Below are 15,180 nucleotides of genomic sequence, written 5' to 3' on the forward strand. Positions count from 1 at the left end.
GAGGGACGATGGAGCGGCTCTCTTCCCTGCAGATGTTCCCTGTGCTTCCAGCAGAAGGACAGCTGAGCTCAAGTCCCGAGCTGGTAGCAGCAAGGGAAGCTCTGATCCAAACGGAACTGTTGAGGTCTTTGGAGACAGCATCCTTTGCTGCCCCTCCCTCTCCTCCTAAGATGAGAAAGTTGAGCTTGCCCCACTCTGAGCCCCTGGAAGCTCCCTGCTTTTTACCTTATCCCCCACCCCAGCCTTGGAAAGGGGCCACTAAGCTTCTCCAGCTGCTACACAGCCCTAGGGATGGCCCCAGTACAGCGGCCTGCCACAAGAGGCTGGGCAGGTACCCAATTCTCCCTCTAGCACATGCAGTTGCGTACCTGTGACCCTGGGCACAGGTGGCATCAAGGATAAAACCTTCCATGCACCAGTGTGCTGCCACGCTCCTGCCCAACAGCTGCAGATCCCAGCCTTGTTCTCATGGTGCAAGAACAGGGTTAAAGGGAAGGGAAGAAGTCTAAATAAAGCCGAGACTGTTCTTCAGCCCCAAAGCAGCAAGTGACTGCCTCCAGCACGACTTATTAGAAAAAGGATTTATTTCCACAACACAAATTTAACAAACACAGACAAATAAATAAATACAGATAAACTATGTGATAAATAAGGGGAAACCGAAAACACAACGCCCTACTTGGTTCCTCTCAGAACCTGGACAGAGGTTGGGGTAGCGGTGGTACCTAGACACTACTGCAGCACCCTCACTGCTGAGGTGGGAGGAGACGCAGAACCCCTTTAATGCCCTCCAGCAGGCTGCCAAACAGCAGAACCCCCTGCCCTGCACCCCAGCATCTCCCTCATCACACCCAAGGGGGTTTGCATGCTCCTCCAGGGTCAGCCCTCCCTTCTCACACCCACAGCCAGAGTCTGTTTTAGCAACAACCACCCTCACCACAGAGGACTGACCACGCCATCAGAGGATGCTACAGGCTCCTGCCTGCGCAGACAGACAGGCAGCCAGTGCCTGAAATGACTGGGGACATGGTAACGAGCTGGGCAGCCTGGGCTGGGGACAGGGGTTTCACTCGGGGAGGCTTGGGCTGAGTACATCAGAAGGAGCAGGGCAAACACTGCAGGGACAGGATCCTGTGGCACGACACACAGATCTCTCTCAGGATGGTGCTCGCTGTCAGTGACTGCAGCATTTGGGCAGCTGAGGGGATCTCTCCCTGGTAGCGTGGCTGCTCCCAGGGCTGGGCTTACCAGGCCCTCGTCCCAGGCAGGGTTGCTGCCTGCCATGCTCGGGGGCCCAGCCATCACTGGTCCAGGTTGCAGTGCTGAGAGTGCATGGGGCAGCGGGTCCAGCCTCTGTCCCAGTACCTCTGGGGGCTGCCTGGGATGGGAGGGTAGAGGCTGGAACAGCAGCAAGAGCTGGAGGAGGCAGAAAGGAGAGAAGTTAGCACCAAACTGCACCCACAAGGGACCTTACACAAACCTAGAGAACCACAGGCTCAGGGGGAAGTGCTCAGTTTTCTCTGGCCCAGCACAGAGCCAGCAGCCCCACGCCAAGACCAGCTCACGACAGGCACAATGCACAGAAGCAAAAGCATCTCTCCCACCCAGCAAGGACCAGATGCAGCTCCCCCCCAGTCGGACACAGGCAGGCAAACGGGGACACCTCAGCCACCCCAGCCCTCGGCCCACTCACGGTGATGACTTTGGGGGTGGGGGGTGTCTCTGTTCAGGCGCCGGCTTGCAGGGACTGCTCACTCCCAGAGGAAGCGCACGTACCAGATGGTCTCGTTCTTCAGCTGCGGCCCAAACAGGGGGTTGGCCTGGGCCAGGATGGCGATGAGCCAGCTGCAAAGGGATGCAACCTGTCATCAGCCCCGGTAGCACGGAGGCAGGGATCAGGATCCCGGCATGCTGCGTCCTGAAGGGGCTGGCAGAGGGACTGATGCCCCGGGGGCTGAAGTGTCCGTGAGGGAGGCAGGCCGCAGCCCGGGGGCTGTCCCGTTCATCCACGGGCAGGGGACTGGGCAGCAGCCACTGGGCCTGGTGAAGCCATACGGAGAATGACGGAGGTGTGTGTGGGGAGCAGTATCGGGGCCCGGTTCGCGGTACTCACAAGAGATAGCAGCACACGGCGGTGGTGACCAGCATCGTGATGATCACCCTGCGGAGACACAGCCGTTAGGACCGTGAGGCCCCGTCCCGGACCCCCCCATCCCCGGTATCCCCCCGGAGCCCCACTCACCCGCGGTTCGGTCCCTTGGGGACGAACCAGGGGGCGGCGATGCCTACGAGGCCCCAGAAGGCGGAGAAGAGGACGAGCGGCAGCGCGAAGCTGTGGGCGGTCATGGCGGCTCCGCACCGACTCACCGGCCGCCGCCGCACCGGATGCCGCTCTGCCCACTGCCGCGCGCGGCGGCCAATCCGCGGGCGGAGCGCGGCGCGCGGCCGCCACCGTCGCCTCCCATTGGCGGAGACGCGAAGCCGGGCGTACGCCAGGGGGCGCCCAAGGGAGCCCGGCCGCCCCTCCCGGCCCGGCCCGGCCCCGCCGCGGCGGCTCGGCTCGGCGACCCCCGCGGCTCCCCGCGTCCCGCCTCACCTCGCTCCGGAACGGAGGCACCAGGCAGACACCAGCCGCTCGTAAAAACTCCTTTATGTTACAAAGCGCGCACTCGCGCCCGCCGCCTCCGCCCTGTGCGCGGCCCGGCTGAGTGCACATCCCGCCCCGCCGCGCACCCGGGGGGTTTGTGGGGGGGGTCTCTGCCGTCTCCGGGCTCAGCGGCGCAGCTCCCCCAGGAGGGCTCTCCCTCTGGTGGGTTACTTGGGGACCCGCCGGAGCTCGCACATGAGCCAGAGTGCCGTGCTGAGCAGCGCCAGGGAGCCCGACTGGTGCGTGGCGGCCAGAGGCGTGGGGACGTACAGCAGCAGGGTGCTGATGCCCAGGCCCACCTGCCAAGAAGGGAGAAGGGGTGAGAGCGGCTGTGGGTGCAGCGTTGATACACATCCCCAGCACAGAGCATGGTGTAGAAAGGCCCATGGCCACAGCCAGGCTTCCCACCCTCAAATTCAGACTGTGAATGCAGTACGGTGAGGCCCCCAGTCTAGACAGCTTTGCCTCAGCTCCAGGCTCTTGGGGCCAGCACAGACCCAAGGTGGGGACAGCTCTGTCTTGTGGGGACAGCTCTGTCTTGTGAACTGGCTACAAAACACTAAAGAAAAAAAAAAAAGAAAGAAAAGAAAAAGAGACAGTACCTGCATATAAGCCACAGCCAGTAAGGAAGTCACTGCCATCCTGGTCCTGCGAGGAAGTGGGATCTTCCGCGAGAAGAGGTACAGTGCTGTGACAGCTGTGACAGAGGTGACTCCCTACAGAAGGGGAGAGAAACAGCCACCCTCCCAGAAATGTTCAAAGGAAATGGCTGCCGTGGCCTGTGGCTGCACCTTCCATGCAGTAAAAGAAATTCTGTGAGCAACATGTAACTGTAGAAACGTGTTAGTAGCCACGACCAAATCCCAGAGCTCCCATGCCCGCCAGGTTAACAACTCTGAAATTTAACTACAGTTACAGGGTTTTTGATTTTTCTCCACATTAACACCTTACTTTCCAGCAGCTTTTCTGCATTTTCCAAGTCATTAGGGATTGTTTTTGCCCTTTCCCCATCTGTCACCTTGACAACTAAAGGTGGAAGCTGTTATCTGGAAAACTGATCTCATTTTCACCACTTGGCTGTAGTTCACCAGCATAATCCTGCTGTACAGGTCACCCCAGGTGATTCCTCTTCCAAGTCACTTGATCCTTCTTTCTAGTCTTAGCAATGGCTTAGTCCACCGCAGTGCTGGCAGTGGTATTTAATATCTGGATTGCTCTAATAGCATGAGACATTTTCGCAGGGCACTACTGGTGTAAAGCAAGTTCAGAAATGCTGGAGGAAGCATTCAGTATTGTGATTTTCCAGTTTTATTTCACACAACCTTCCCAGACATTTCAATAGCGAAAGCTACCCTGGTCTGTAACTCGTGTAATGGAAAAAGGAAACACAAAGAAACAAAGTCTGTAACTTGCACAGGAGGAAGACGTCCTTAAGGGAGGAGACCACATTGAAAGTAAGTAAGAGGGCTAAGCTTCCTCCTTCTGCAGAAGCAAACTGGTAACACGCTCTCAGGACCTTCAGACACCCTGATATCACTCAAGCTGACAGAACCGCAGCCCAAAGAGGACAGCTTGGCTGCAGGAGACAACCGAGAAGCAGCACTGACATAGCAGGAAGATGGCACTTACCAAGATCCTGTGATCAAACTGTACAGTTGTAGGATTCTCAAAAATATTTCTCAGCACAGGGGAGAAGGCAAAGAGATCATCTGGGATCCAGCGCTCCCCCATTTTGGGGAAGGAATTGTACACAAGGCCAGCATCCAGCCCTGCCACAAAGGCACCTGCAATTCCAGAGCAGAAAATGAGACAACCAGGGCAGGCAAAAGCTGCTCTCCAGGTCACACAGCTGTGACTTGAGAGCTCAGCTTGATCCTGAATTTCTTTGAGAGTGATATACAGCGACCACACAGCAACAGGCAGGCTGGAAGGAGCATCTCCACCTGCCCAGGAAAGACCAGTAAGGGAGGTTCTCGACTGTATCTCACTGACAGTGATAAAGCTTTCCCAGAGGATGCGATGGGGTTGCTCACAGTCCCCGCCAGACCAGAAAAAAAAAAAACAAACAAGAGAGAGAAACGAGCTGCAGATGGGACAGCAGAAAGAAACAGTCTTACCTGAAAGAGCAGTAAGAAAAATGAGAGCTGTAGTGCCATGAGCAAATTGTCTCAAGCGAAGGAGCTGATGGGTTTCAGGTAACTGCAAAATACAAAAAAAAAAAAAAAAAAAAAAAAAAAAGGGACAATAATCAAGGCAAAGCATTTCCAGTGCTGTTTGCAGCAGGTAAGAAAGGTCTTTACTGCATATATAGGCCAAGGGGTTGGCCTGTATTTTACAGGAGGAATCTACAGGCCACCACACTGCACTGTCACACTTCAGTGGTTCCTCAAAACCACAACTAATCGAGTCCAACTGTGTGCAGAAACTGAAGTGGCCACTGGACAGTTACTGGCACAAACCATTCAGCCCGGCCAGGCGCACCTCTGCCTGAGCTTGCACGAACTCTGAGACTAATCACTTCTGAGCGGAACAGCAGCAGCCAGAGGAAGCCCCCCATAACCAGGAAGTTTACAAAAAGGGTATTTTGTAAAGCAGGATTACATCAGTCAGGAACGGAGACTAAAACAGAAGCACCATCACCCTTCACACCCTTTCCTCACCCAACACATGACACCCCCAACCCTCTCAATGGTCACTACCCAGAGCTCTTCGCTCCTGACGCACCCCTCCACACCTTGTGTCGTGGAAGCAGCAAAGACAGCCCCGTCCACAGGCTAGCAGAGTACAGGACCAGCGCGGAGCCGAGATGCGCTGCGAGACGGTACTGACTGACCCGAGGAATGTCGTAAGATTCTGGCTTCTCTTCCAGCCCGCTCTTCACCATGTACCATCCCAGCAGCCCCTGACAAAGCAGGAGAGTGGTTAGAGCCAGGCAGGGCAGCAGCAACTGCTGAGACTTCACCTTTTGGAGCAAAGCAAGTTCTTTCCTCCACCTTCAACCAGCTACCAGCACGGACACCCCTCCAGCTTTCACGACTCCCACTGTCTCAGCTACGCTCAATCAGAGATTATTCATAGGATGGGCTGCCGCTAATCCCGGCAGCTACAGAGCTGGCTCACCTGGAAGCAGACCAGCCCGCCGAGCGCCAGAACGCAGCCCTTCATGGGGCGGCTGAGCCAGCCCTTCCACCAGAAGTAGGTGGCGGGCAGAATGTAGGCCAGCCCCACAGCACGGCCCCACATGCGGTGCGAATACTCCATGTACCAAATGAACTTGAACTCCGTCAGCGTCATGTCGCGATTCAGGCTGTTGAAGACAGTAAAACAAAGAGCTGCAGCACGGCAGCCCCGTGCTGTGCTTCCCACAGCAAGGGATCACCTTCCTCAGAGAAAGGAAGTGACAGCGAAGGAGAGGGGCCGTGTGTGCCTTCCCAGCGATGTCAGACCACGTTTCCATCCTCACATCCTTGGCTGGCTCAGTTGCAGCAGGGATGTTCCCAGCCCACCCTCCTTCCAGTTTTGCACACTCACATTTTAAACTCCGGGAACTGCTGGTACTTCTGGAACTCAGCTTCCCACTCCTGCTGCGTTCTCGGGGGTTTCATCTCTTTCACCAGGTGCCAGTCAACCATAGAAAGGCCCGATTCCGTCAGCCTGGGAGCAGACAGACACAGGCAGGCACCGCTCACTCCCTGGCAGTATGCAAACCCACTCAACCGAAGAGAGAGCTGTTGGCTGCACCAGACAAGCCTTAAGCTCACGGTTAGAAAGAGGAGGGAGATCAGGGAGTTTGCGAGTGATCAGACTGACCTAAAATTACCAAAAACGGGTAAGAGAAAGTTGTGCCCAGCTGGCACCACGGCACCGCGGGCAGCTTCCCTGGTATTCTCAGCCCCACCCCACGATGCCCCCTTGCGACCAGGGAGCAAAGACACGGCAGGAGCTCTCGCAGGCACACTCGGGACGTGTCCCAGGCGTGGGAGGCAGCTGCGAGCCCCAGGGACTGCCTAAGCCGGTCACCGGCGGCGAGGACCGGAGGGCGGACAGGACCGCTGCCTCCATACGGCCCCTTCAGCAGCGCCGGGACGGCCGCGGGGAGCGAACGGGCGCTAGCGGGCCGCGAGGTGCTGCGCTCACCTGGTGACTCCGCCCAGCACCACAGCACCGGCCACGGCGCCGCTGCAGGCCAGGAGCCATCGCCCCACGGCGGGCGGGGCGGCGGGTGGGGGCGCCTGTTGGAGGAGCCGCCGCGGAGGGGGACGGGCGGGGGTCAGCGGGGGGGGGGGCGGGCCTGGTGCCGGCGCCCCCCGCCCTTCGGCAGCGCCGCCACCGCCCCGCGCGGGCAGCAGGAGCCGGACGCCGCCGCCGCCGCGCACCGCACGCAGCATCCCGAATGACCCCGGAAGTGGCGCGCGCCGCCGGAAGCGGGCCGAGCACTTCCGGAAACACCTGGGCGTCACCATGACAATCCCCGGCACGTGACCGAGAACCAGCAGCGACCCCCGCGCGCCGCCAGCGCAGGTGAGGGCGCGTGCGAGGCGGGGGCGGGGCCCGGGCGGCGGCGGGGGCGGGGCCGCGACGCCGGGGGGCGGGGCTTCCGCCACAGCGCGCGAGCGAGGCGCGCCGTCTCTCCCCCCCGCCCCTCCGCCCTCCACCCTCCCGCGCCCGCCCTCGCGCCCGCGGGCGGCGCGGGCCCGGGCCGCGAGGGGGCGAGGCCGGAAGCGGGAGCCAGGGGGCGGGGCATGAGGCGGAAGTGGGGCGGGGCGGAGCCGTAGCCGGCGGCGGTGCGGAACCGGGCGGCTGCCATGGGGCGGGTCGGGCTGACGGCGCCGCTCTCCCCCAGGTATGGACGATGGCTTCCTCATGGAGGTGTGCGTGGACTCGGTGGAGTCCGCCGTCAACGCGGAGCGCGGAGGTAAGGCCCGGGGGGGCCTCGGGGGAGAGCGGCGGGCCCCAGCGGGGCCGGTTCTGACGTGCCTCTCCCCAGGTGCCGGCCGGATCGAGCTGTGCGCGGGCCTCGTGGAAGGAGGGACCACCCCGAGCATGGGTGAGCCTCGCCCGCGGCCCGGGCCCTGCCCCTGCCCTGGGGCCGCTCCCCCTCCCTGGGGGCTCAGCGTGCCCGCCTGAGCGCCCTCCTTCCCTCTCCCCCTCTTCCTTTGTCCCCCTCCCGCCAGCTTGGCTGCCCCCCTGCCCGCTGCCTAGCCTCGCCTTCCCCGGTGGCCAGAGCTGCCGCAGCTCGGCGCTGAGCTGCCTCCGCCCCTTCTCCCCGCAGGGCTCCTGCAGGTGGTGAAGCAGTGCGTGCGCGTCCCCGTGTTCGTGATGATCCGGCCTCGCGGCGGCGATTTTCTCTACTCGGACCGGGAGGTGGAAGTGATGAAGGCCGATATCCGCCTTGCCAAGCTGCACGGGGCTGACGGGCTGGTGTTCGGGGCCCTGACTGAGGACGGGCGCATTGATACTGAGCTCTGCACGGCGTTGTTGGGTAAGAGCGTCTCCAGAAATGCTGTGCTGAGCTCTGTGTGAGATCTGTGCTGTGACTGGGGGTGGGAGTTCAGTGCTGCTCAGTCTGATGTTGTAGAAAGAAGTGCGCAGGGTGCTTTGCTCTGCCCGTCTTGTCTGTGGTCTTGCCACCTCTCTCCACCTTTTCCAGTTCCGTGTATTGTCGTACCTGTGAGATATTAAATAGGTAAGAAGCTTTGCAGACCAAGGGCCGCTGCCCCAAGCAGCTCACACAGAGTTTGAGGCCACCTAAGATGTAATAACAGTGTGTAAGAAGAAGAGAGGCTTAGATGAGCTGCTTTGGGGGGCATCAGAGTATTAACCTGTTGGATTATCTTCCTTGTTAATTTTATTTTCCTTATGTCCCTGCTACAGGTGTCTAGGACATGTCTCTCCTGGGTTTTGGCCTTGTGGGTAGCTGGCAGCTCATCTTCTTTTTTTCCTCTAACATACCTAGTGAGAAAAGATGATGAGAGAGAGGCAGAAACATATAAAAAGCTACTAAAGCTGTAATGAGAAATTGTTAGTCCAGACCCCTAACATGCAGAGAGAAGGAGAATTTCCTTCCACATCTTTTCTGTGAGCTACAGCCAAAGAGGGGCAGAGCCTCTTCCTCATGATGTGGTGCTGAAGTTCTGTGAAGGTGGAAGTGCTGTAGGGAGTACAGCAAGAGAGAGGGGTCTTGCCAGGATTTGCCTCCACTAGAGCAATGAGGTGCTCTGCTGGAACCAGTGTTTACAGGGTGGGAGGCAGTTAAGTTTCTTTTCGTAGAAATAAATAAGCTTTACCCAGTGAATAGAGCACCAGTGGTGAAGTTTGCTGTGGTCTGAGAGCAGAAATTGTAGGTAGTGAAAGAAATCACAAAAATCAGCTCTCCTGCTTTCAGAATGCTGGTCCTGTCCCTTCCCCAGGTAGATGACACAACTGCCCTGCTTCCTTCCTGTAGAGAAAGACATCTCTGGTGGGAATGAGGGTTCTGCATGATCCAGATGAGATGGAGTATTTTGGTGTTACTCATAAAAACAACGGTTTGTTGCTTCCTCAAGAGGCAGAATAACTCTTTCCCACCAAAGAGCAGCAGCTGTGTTGTTCCCAGCAATACTGGGACTCTTCTGAGCTCCCCAGGAATGGCCCGAGAAGCCTTTGCCCTCTTTCATCTCATGGGCTTTTCAGATTCTAGCACAAGGGACTCTCTGTACCAGCTCTGGCTGACCATATGTCTTCTTATTGCAGCGGTGTGCCGTCCCCTGCCGGTCACATTTCACCGAGGTGAGTCAGTGACACTGTCGGACAGTGGCCCTGGCAGGGACCAGCCTCTGCTCTGCTGCCAGAGGAAGGTGGGGCCTGGGGGGAGCTGAGTTAGTGTGCTGCGGTCGTTCTTCGAAGGAGGGAAAGCTCTGCTTGCTGTGCAAGAGCAGGCTGGGGTTGTGCTGTTCTGCCAGGAGGGGAAAGGTTCAGGGGGTCCACGTTTGGGGGCTGTTTGGAGAGGAGGTGTCTGAGGAGCTGAGCATGGTGGCCCTGCCCCTGCTGCGAGGGGGACATTATAGTGAGGAGCTGTGGCTCCCCGTGGGGCTGGCCAGCTGTGAGAAGGACTTTTCCTGTCATTGTCGCCTGGGCCTCTTAGCTGCCTGGGGACAGGGCTTGAGCATGATGAGCTGAGCGATTTCTGAGCTGTTGTGTTGGTGGTCTCTCAGCGTTCGACATGGTGCACGACCCTCTGGTGGCGCTGGAGACCCTGATTTCTCTGGGGTTTGAGCGGGTGTTGACAAGTGGCTGTGACAGCTCAGCGCTGGAAGGATTGTCCTTAATTAAGAGGCTTGCAGAACAGGTGAGTGTTCCCTGTGCTTCCCTGGGCTACCCTGGCTGCTTCCTGGGCATTGCCTGGAGGCCACTCCTTTGGGGTTGCCCTCAGTTCTGTAAGGGAACTTCTGTCAAGGAGCGCTTGCCCTCCTTCTCTGGCTTTGCCTTTATCTCTTTTCCCAAGTCCATGTGGGCTGGACCCTGAAGTCTCCCACACCAAGGACTGGTTGGGTTCTTGCTCGCCGACTGGGAGGAGGGCAGTAGGAGTTGGCTTCAGCAGCGGGTGTGTTTAGCCCACGCAAACAGCGAAGTGAGGTCCCTGCTGGGGGTCTCACAGTTCCTTTTAGGAAAATGCAACAGATGTACCTGAGAGGTAACCAGGTGGGATAGAGAGGTAGGAGAGGTAGGAGGAATTGGTGACAAGTTGTCTTAGCTGTAACTGCAAATTCTTTTCCACTCTTCCTTGTAAAACATGAATTGTACAGAAAAGATGGGCGAGAGCGCGCGAATCGTAAGCGATGGTGATGACCATGAGCTTATGGAAGGTGCTGTGTGTAAGGTGTCTTTGCTACCCCACAAATGCATGTGCAGATGTCGTGCTGAGCAGTATCAGTAACATGTTACTCTTCTTTCAGGCAAAGGGCAGAATTGTGGTGGTGCCAGGTAATGTTTTTTTGTCATTTGTAACACGTCCTGTAGTCCCTAGCCCCTGCTTCCTAGCCTCTTGCCCTGGGATACGCTGTCTGATCTGGTTTTCTGAGCCAGGTCCCCAGGAGGAGGAGCCCTGGTGCAAGTAAAGGCCATGCAGGCAGCTGGGGATGTGGAGACAGCTCTAGACCTGTGGGAGAACATCAGCCAAGGCTTCTCCCGTTTTTTTTCACGTGCCTGGGTCTCCATTGTTCCAAGGGCTGTTTTTTTCCCTTCAGTGTAGATGGCTCTTGTCCCTTAGGGGGTAGGTCCTGGGGTGGTGTCAGGTCTGGGACAGTGCCATCTGCGCCGTATGTGACATCGGGATTCTTCCCGCTAGGGGGTGGCATCACAGAGCGCAACCTGCAGAGGATTCTGGAAGGCTCCACCGCTTCTGAGTTTCACTGCTCTGCTCGCTCAGCCCGAGACTCAGGGATGAAGTTCAGGTAACTGATTATTTATTTTTATCTTTATTTTTTAGCAAAACTGTACAAGGGAAAATCTGGATTTGTGTGAACGTGAGTTTGTAGAACAGGCATAAATTTCAAACAGCTTCCTGGGTGCTAATTGCGCTCTGGTGGTTGGGATCATGATGCCTGGCTCTGTATTCTGCAGTGGATGAATCCACACATCATCGGGACACGAGCTCTGTGCAGAACCCAGTCCTTGGGGCATTTCTTCCGCTACTGCTGCCCTAGGGCTTGTGAGTGTACTTGTGTGGCACTGGAAGGCAGGTTCTGGTGCAGCTGCCTTAGACCTTTAACACAAGGGTGTAGGATTTGGGAGTTCCGTGGGATGCGCCTCTGAGGAATGGGTAAGGAATGGCTTACACTTGTTCACAGGTCTGCACTGGGTGTCTGTTGGTGCTGTTGTTTCTTGCCTTTGGATTATTCTTTTTATTACTGTCTCATCTTTGGTTTGGGTGGCACCAGCAGGCTCTCTGGTTACTGCTGAGACTAGGGGAGACAGTGGGTTTTTCTTAGTGCGTCCACCTGCAGATAGTAACCAGTGGTTTTCCTGACAGAAATCCGAACGTTGCCATGGGAGCGTCCTTCTCTGCCCCTGAATACTCCATAAAGGTGGCAGATGTGGCCAAAGTGAGGACCCTGAACGCGATTGCAAAGAACATTCTGTAGCGGAAGGCACCGTGCTGGGACAAGAGCGCTGAGACTCCAGGGTCTTCCCTACCACATGGACAGATGGGTACTGCTTCCGTCCTCAGGCTGCAGAGGATGAACTAGGTGATGAAGCCTGACATCTCTTCCCTTGGCTTCCCCTGAATGACCAGTCCCTGGCCTGGAAACTTATGTTGGCCATTTTAAATAAAAGGACTCATTCCCAGATGTTGCGGCAACCAGCTGTTCAGCAGTATTTGGGAGGAAGTGAGCTGAGCAAGTAGGGGGACTGAATTGTGTAGCACTGCATGTGATTGTCAAATAAACACTGCAGCTGCCCCCCTCTTGATGTGCTTTTCTAAAAAATTATTTATATTTTACAGGTAACACTGTGATCTGTGTTGCGTAGCCTGAATTAATCAGGCCCTCTGCTGCACCACAGGAGAACATGGTCACATCCAGCATGCCGGGGAGGGAAACATAGCCACAGCTGGAAAAGAAGGCCTGCTGTGTCAGCCAGTAGGATGGCTGGGGATTAGCAACACAGCAGCTGCTAGCTAGAGAAGGACGTTGATACGTAGGGGTGATGAACGTGTTAAGCTCTAAGGGGAAGGAGCTTCTGACTGATTAGGTGAGGTAGTTGTGAGGCATCCTGGGCTGTGGGGCATGCTTGCTTGAGGTGGGGTGGGCTTGTGATGGGATTCCTTGGGAGGGCAAGGTGCTTTTTCTCAAGGAGTTTGCAGGTCCTTTTCCCAACATGAAGCACAAACTGCTGGTTCTCCAGACAGTACTCGGGAGAATGTGCCTGGTGGGTTATTGCTGCCTAGTCAGAATTGAAGCCTTAGACTCATTTCAGTTACCCTGCAAAATAGCCAATGAAGGATCTGAAAGGCATCAGAGTGGTCCATTAAAAGAGTAGGGACCCAGAGATAAAGCACCTTTGGTTTTGCTTCCTGCTCTTATCTAAAAGATCCATAAAGCTGAAGAGAATTCCCCCTGACAGCAGGGGTAGCAGACCTTAGGAAGCAAAAATCAGTGTTCAGATTTGTTGGCCCATCTTCGCAATAGCATACAGCCTATGAGGATGGACAGAAAAATGTATTATTTGACAAGGTGGCAGCACATTTTGTCACCTTAAACCGAATCAAGTCACTGAAAACCTGTAGTGAAGACTAACTGCCTATCTTCAGCTCAAAGGGGACATCCACCTTTTCACATGGATCCATCAGAGGTATCAGTGTCTCCCAAAACACACCTCAGGAATGTATGTGGTAGTTCTCAACAGAGGAGCTGGGAAGGGAATGGCTGCTTAGTGCTGGTATCAGAGCCTGCTTCAGCGCTGATAGATGTGCAGGCAGTAGGAAGGATCTGAACTCAGAAGGAGGAATGATTACATTTGCGGTTATGGTCAATGTAGTTCAGACTACCTGATTTAAAAGTTCATGACTTATGTCGTGAGATTTCATGAGTCATGGTGATAATTAGATACCGGTGGCTCAATTGATATGAATATTCTGCTGACACAGCGCCCCCCCAGCATCATAAGCACAGAGTTCAGTTCCTTTTGTGTAAAGTTTAAAAAAAAAAAAAAAAAGCTTTTGAACTGAGTGGGGTTACAGTGTTTGAACTGAGTGGGGTTACAGCATTAACAAAACAGAGAAAGAAACACTTCAGAAACAGAGATGAGCAGCGAGGCCTGGCCTAATTCGCAGATTGCCTTGCAGAAGCCTCTCTTGGACCAGACCCTGTGTGAGACAGGCATGAAGCAATGCCTAATTTTGAAACCTTAGGTTATAAGATGGTGGACAACAGATGGGTAAAGGCAGGGGAGCACAGGGAAATGGCCTGGTACTGTTGGCCAAAGAGGTCTTGCCACTTTGATTAGCTTGGTCCCAGTGAACATTTTCTGGGTATTGTAGTGAAGGAAGCTTTATGAAGGGAGCTGAAGGACAGGGAGGTGGCTTTGTGGGTTTTTAGGAGGAGCATGCCCCAGGTGTGAGGGTAGAGAAAGTGCGGGTGTGCTTGCTTTGAACATTAAAGGTAGCTGGTGTCTTGTGGTGAGAAAAGCGCTTCCACTCTGAATGAGAGCCCAAAGACGGGGTGAGGGTGGGCTGTGACGTACTGAAAACTGAGACAAACGGTGGGACAGAGGATTACATAGGAAGGTGTCACAAGCAAGTGGTCCCATTGGCAGCAGCGCTCCAGGTGGGTATGAGCAAGGCCAGAGGACCCCTGTGCCAGTGAGCAGAAAGATGAGTTCCATCAGCACTCTGCATGGAGAAGGGCTGAGGGAGTGACTGCTCCATTCACTTGTTTCTTATCCATTGCATCAGATTGCTGCTCTCGTCAGCAGTATGTTAGTTCCGGCCTGGGGGACCTAGTACTAGGGGTAGCTTTATTTACAAAATCAAGTGGATTTAATCAGACAAACCAATAATAATTAACCAATGAGTTGGACATTGAACCTTTCTCTGGTGTTGATGGTAAGGGGGTTATTCCTGAGCAATTACTCATTGTATCATCCTTGACTTCTGAGCTATCTACTAACTCCATGAACAATGAGACAGCAGAATTCTTGTAGTCACCCTACCATCCCCTTTTACCTACTGCTCACCAAGAGCACGTGTGATAAAGCAAATTTAGTTCTAGCCTTAGAGTAGCACCATCCTAACCTGCCCCCACACGTCCACCTAGAAAGGTGATGATTTAGTGGCGGTCACCCTCCTCAGGAATGGTCCTATGGCTGTCTGAGATGTTGGAGGTTGCCTCAGAATGAAGATTCAAGGTCTCTTTCGGGTTTTGTGGTTAGCTGGCTGCCATAACGTAACAGCCGGCTGCAGACAACACAGAGATGTGGGAAAGTATTCAGGCTCTGCAGGCCAGAAGAAGTTGGTAAAAGGAACCTGGATCCTGGGGACTGACCACTGCAGCATGCAGTCAGCTCGGCTGCCAGACGCTGCAAGTTCCCAGGCCTGGGGCACTGCTGGTGTCCCGGGCCTCTTTGCTGGGCAGTACATGAGAAAAAAGGTACCGCTGCCTTTGGCAGACCAGCCTTTGCTGGACTTTTTGGCAGCATTCGGCAGGCTTGTTCTGGCAGGAGAGGTCTGTTGCACCATAGTGTCTTTAGTGGGTTCATATGAGCTTGACTCTGTTGGTGTGCACTGATGAAGGCCACGGTTTCTGGGCAATGGCTGTGGTGTCCTGCAGTGACTGTGACAGTGGCTTCCCTGCATCTCCCCTTTGATCTCTCTCTTGGATCTTCCTCTCCTCCCTTCTCCAGAGCCCATGCAGTTTCCAAAGCCTTTTTGGTCACTGCTTTGGTCTGTCATGTTGTGCAATAGCACCAAGTTAACAATTAACTGCGTGGGATCAGGGATTTTGTCCCAGCACCACTTGAGGGTGTGTGGGGACTTTTGTCCCAAACATCCACCC

General features: G+C 55.5%; 3 protein-coding genes across 5 annotated transcripts; 1 reads left to right on the top strand and 2 right to left on the bottom strand.

The window, feature by feature from the left end:
* Positions 1-600: 600 nt before the first annotated feature.
* Positions 601-2,346, bottom strand: ATP6V0E2 (ATPase H+ transporting V0 subunit e2). 2 transcript variants are annotated; one of them, XR_015183539.1, is made up of 4 exons: positions 2,243-2,346; positions 2,114-2,161; positions 1,694-1,845; positions 601-1,416 (listed from the first exon to the last, which is right to left on the bottom strand). XR_015183539.1 is itself a non-coding variant. In XM_086467190.1 (3 exons), the coding sequence occupies exons 1-3, from the start codon at positions 2,344-2,346 to the stop codon at positions 1,752-1,754; spliced, it is 246 nt and encodes an 81-aa protein (XP_086323316.1). In that variant the 3' UTR covers positions 1,659-1,751. The 2 variants fall into 2 exon arrangements, 1 of the variants encoding a protein (XP_086323316.1); XM_086467190.1 differs by lacking the exon at positions 601-1,416 and having other exon boundaries at positions 1,659-1,845.
* Positions 2,347-2,814: 468 nt separating this feature from the next.
* On the bottom strand, positions 2,815-7,050 carry COX15 (cytochrome c oxidase assembly factor COX15). The gene is made up of 8 exons (XM_086467187.1): positions 6,785-7,050; positions 6,179-6,301; positions 5,768-5,954; positions 5,382-5,549; positions 4,765-4,846; positions 4,277-4,431; positions 3,250-3,363; positions 2,815-2,946 (listed from the first exon to the last, which is right to left on the bottom strand). Exons 1-8 carry the CDS (start codon positions 7,033-7,035, stop codon positions 2,815-2,817), a joined length of 1,212 nt encoding a protein of 403 aa, XP_086323313.1. The 5' UTR covers positions 7,036-7,050.
* Positions 7,051-7,135: 85 nt separating this feature from the next.
* Positions 7,136-12,081, top strand: CUTC (cutC copper transporter). 2 transcript variants are annotated; one of them, XM_086467188.1, is made up of 9 exons: positions 7,136-7,168; positions 7,491-7,562; positions 7,635-7,694; positions 7,920-8,129; positions 9,380-9,415; positions 9,841-9,974; positions 10,582-10,609; positions 10,974-11,079; positions 11,658-12,081. In XM_086467188.1, the coding sequence occupies exons 2-9, from the start codon at positions 7,493-7,495 to the stop codon at positions 11,767-11,769; spliced, it is 756 nt and encodes a 251-aa protein (XP_086323314.1). In that variant the 5' UTR covers positions 7,136-7,168; positions 7,491-7,492; the 3' UTR covers positions 11,770-12,081. The 2 variants fall into 2 exon arrangements, with proteins under 2 accessions (XP_086323314.1, XP_086323315.1); XM_086467189.1 differs by lacking the exon at positions 9,380-9,415.
* The last annotated feature ends 3,099 nt before the right edge of the window (positions 12,082-15,180 follow it).

Source organism: Leptosomus discolor, chromosome 6, assembly GCF_034619465.1.
Source record: "Leptosomus discolor isolate bLepDis1 chromosome 6, bLepDis1.hap2, whole genome shotgun sequence".
Lineage (NCBI taxonomy): Eukaryota > Metazoa > Chordata > Aves > Leptosomiformes > Leptosomidae > Leptosomus > Leptosomus discolor.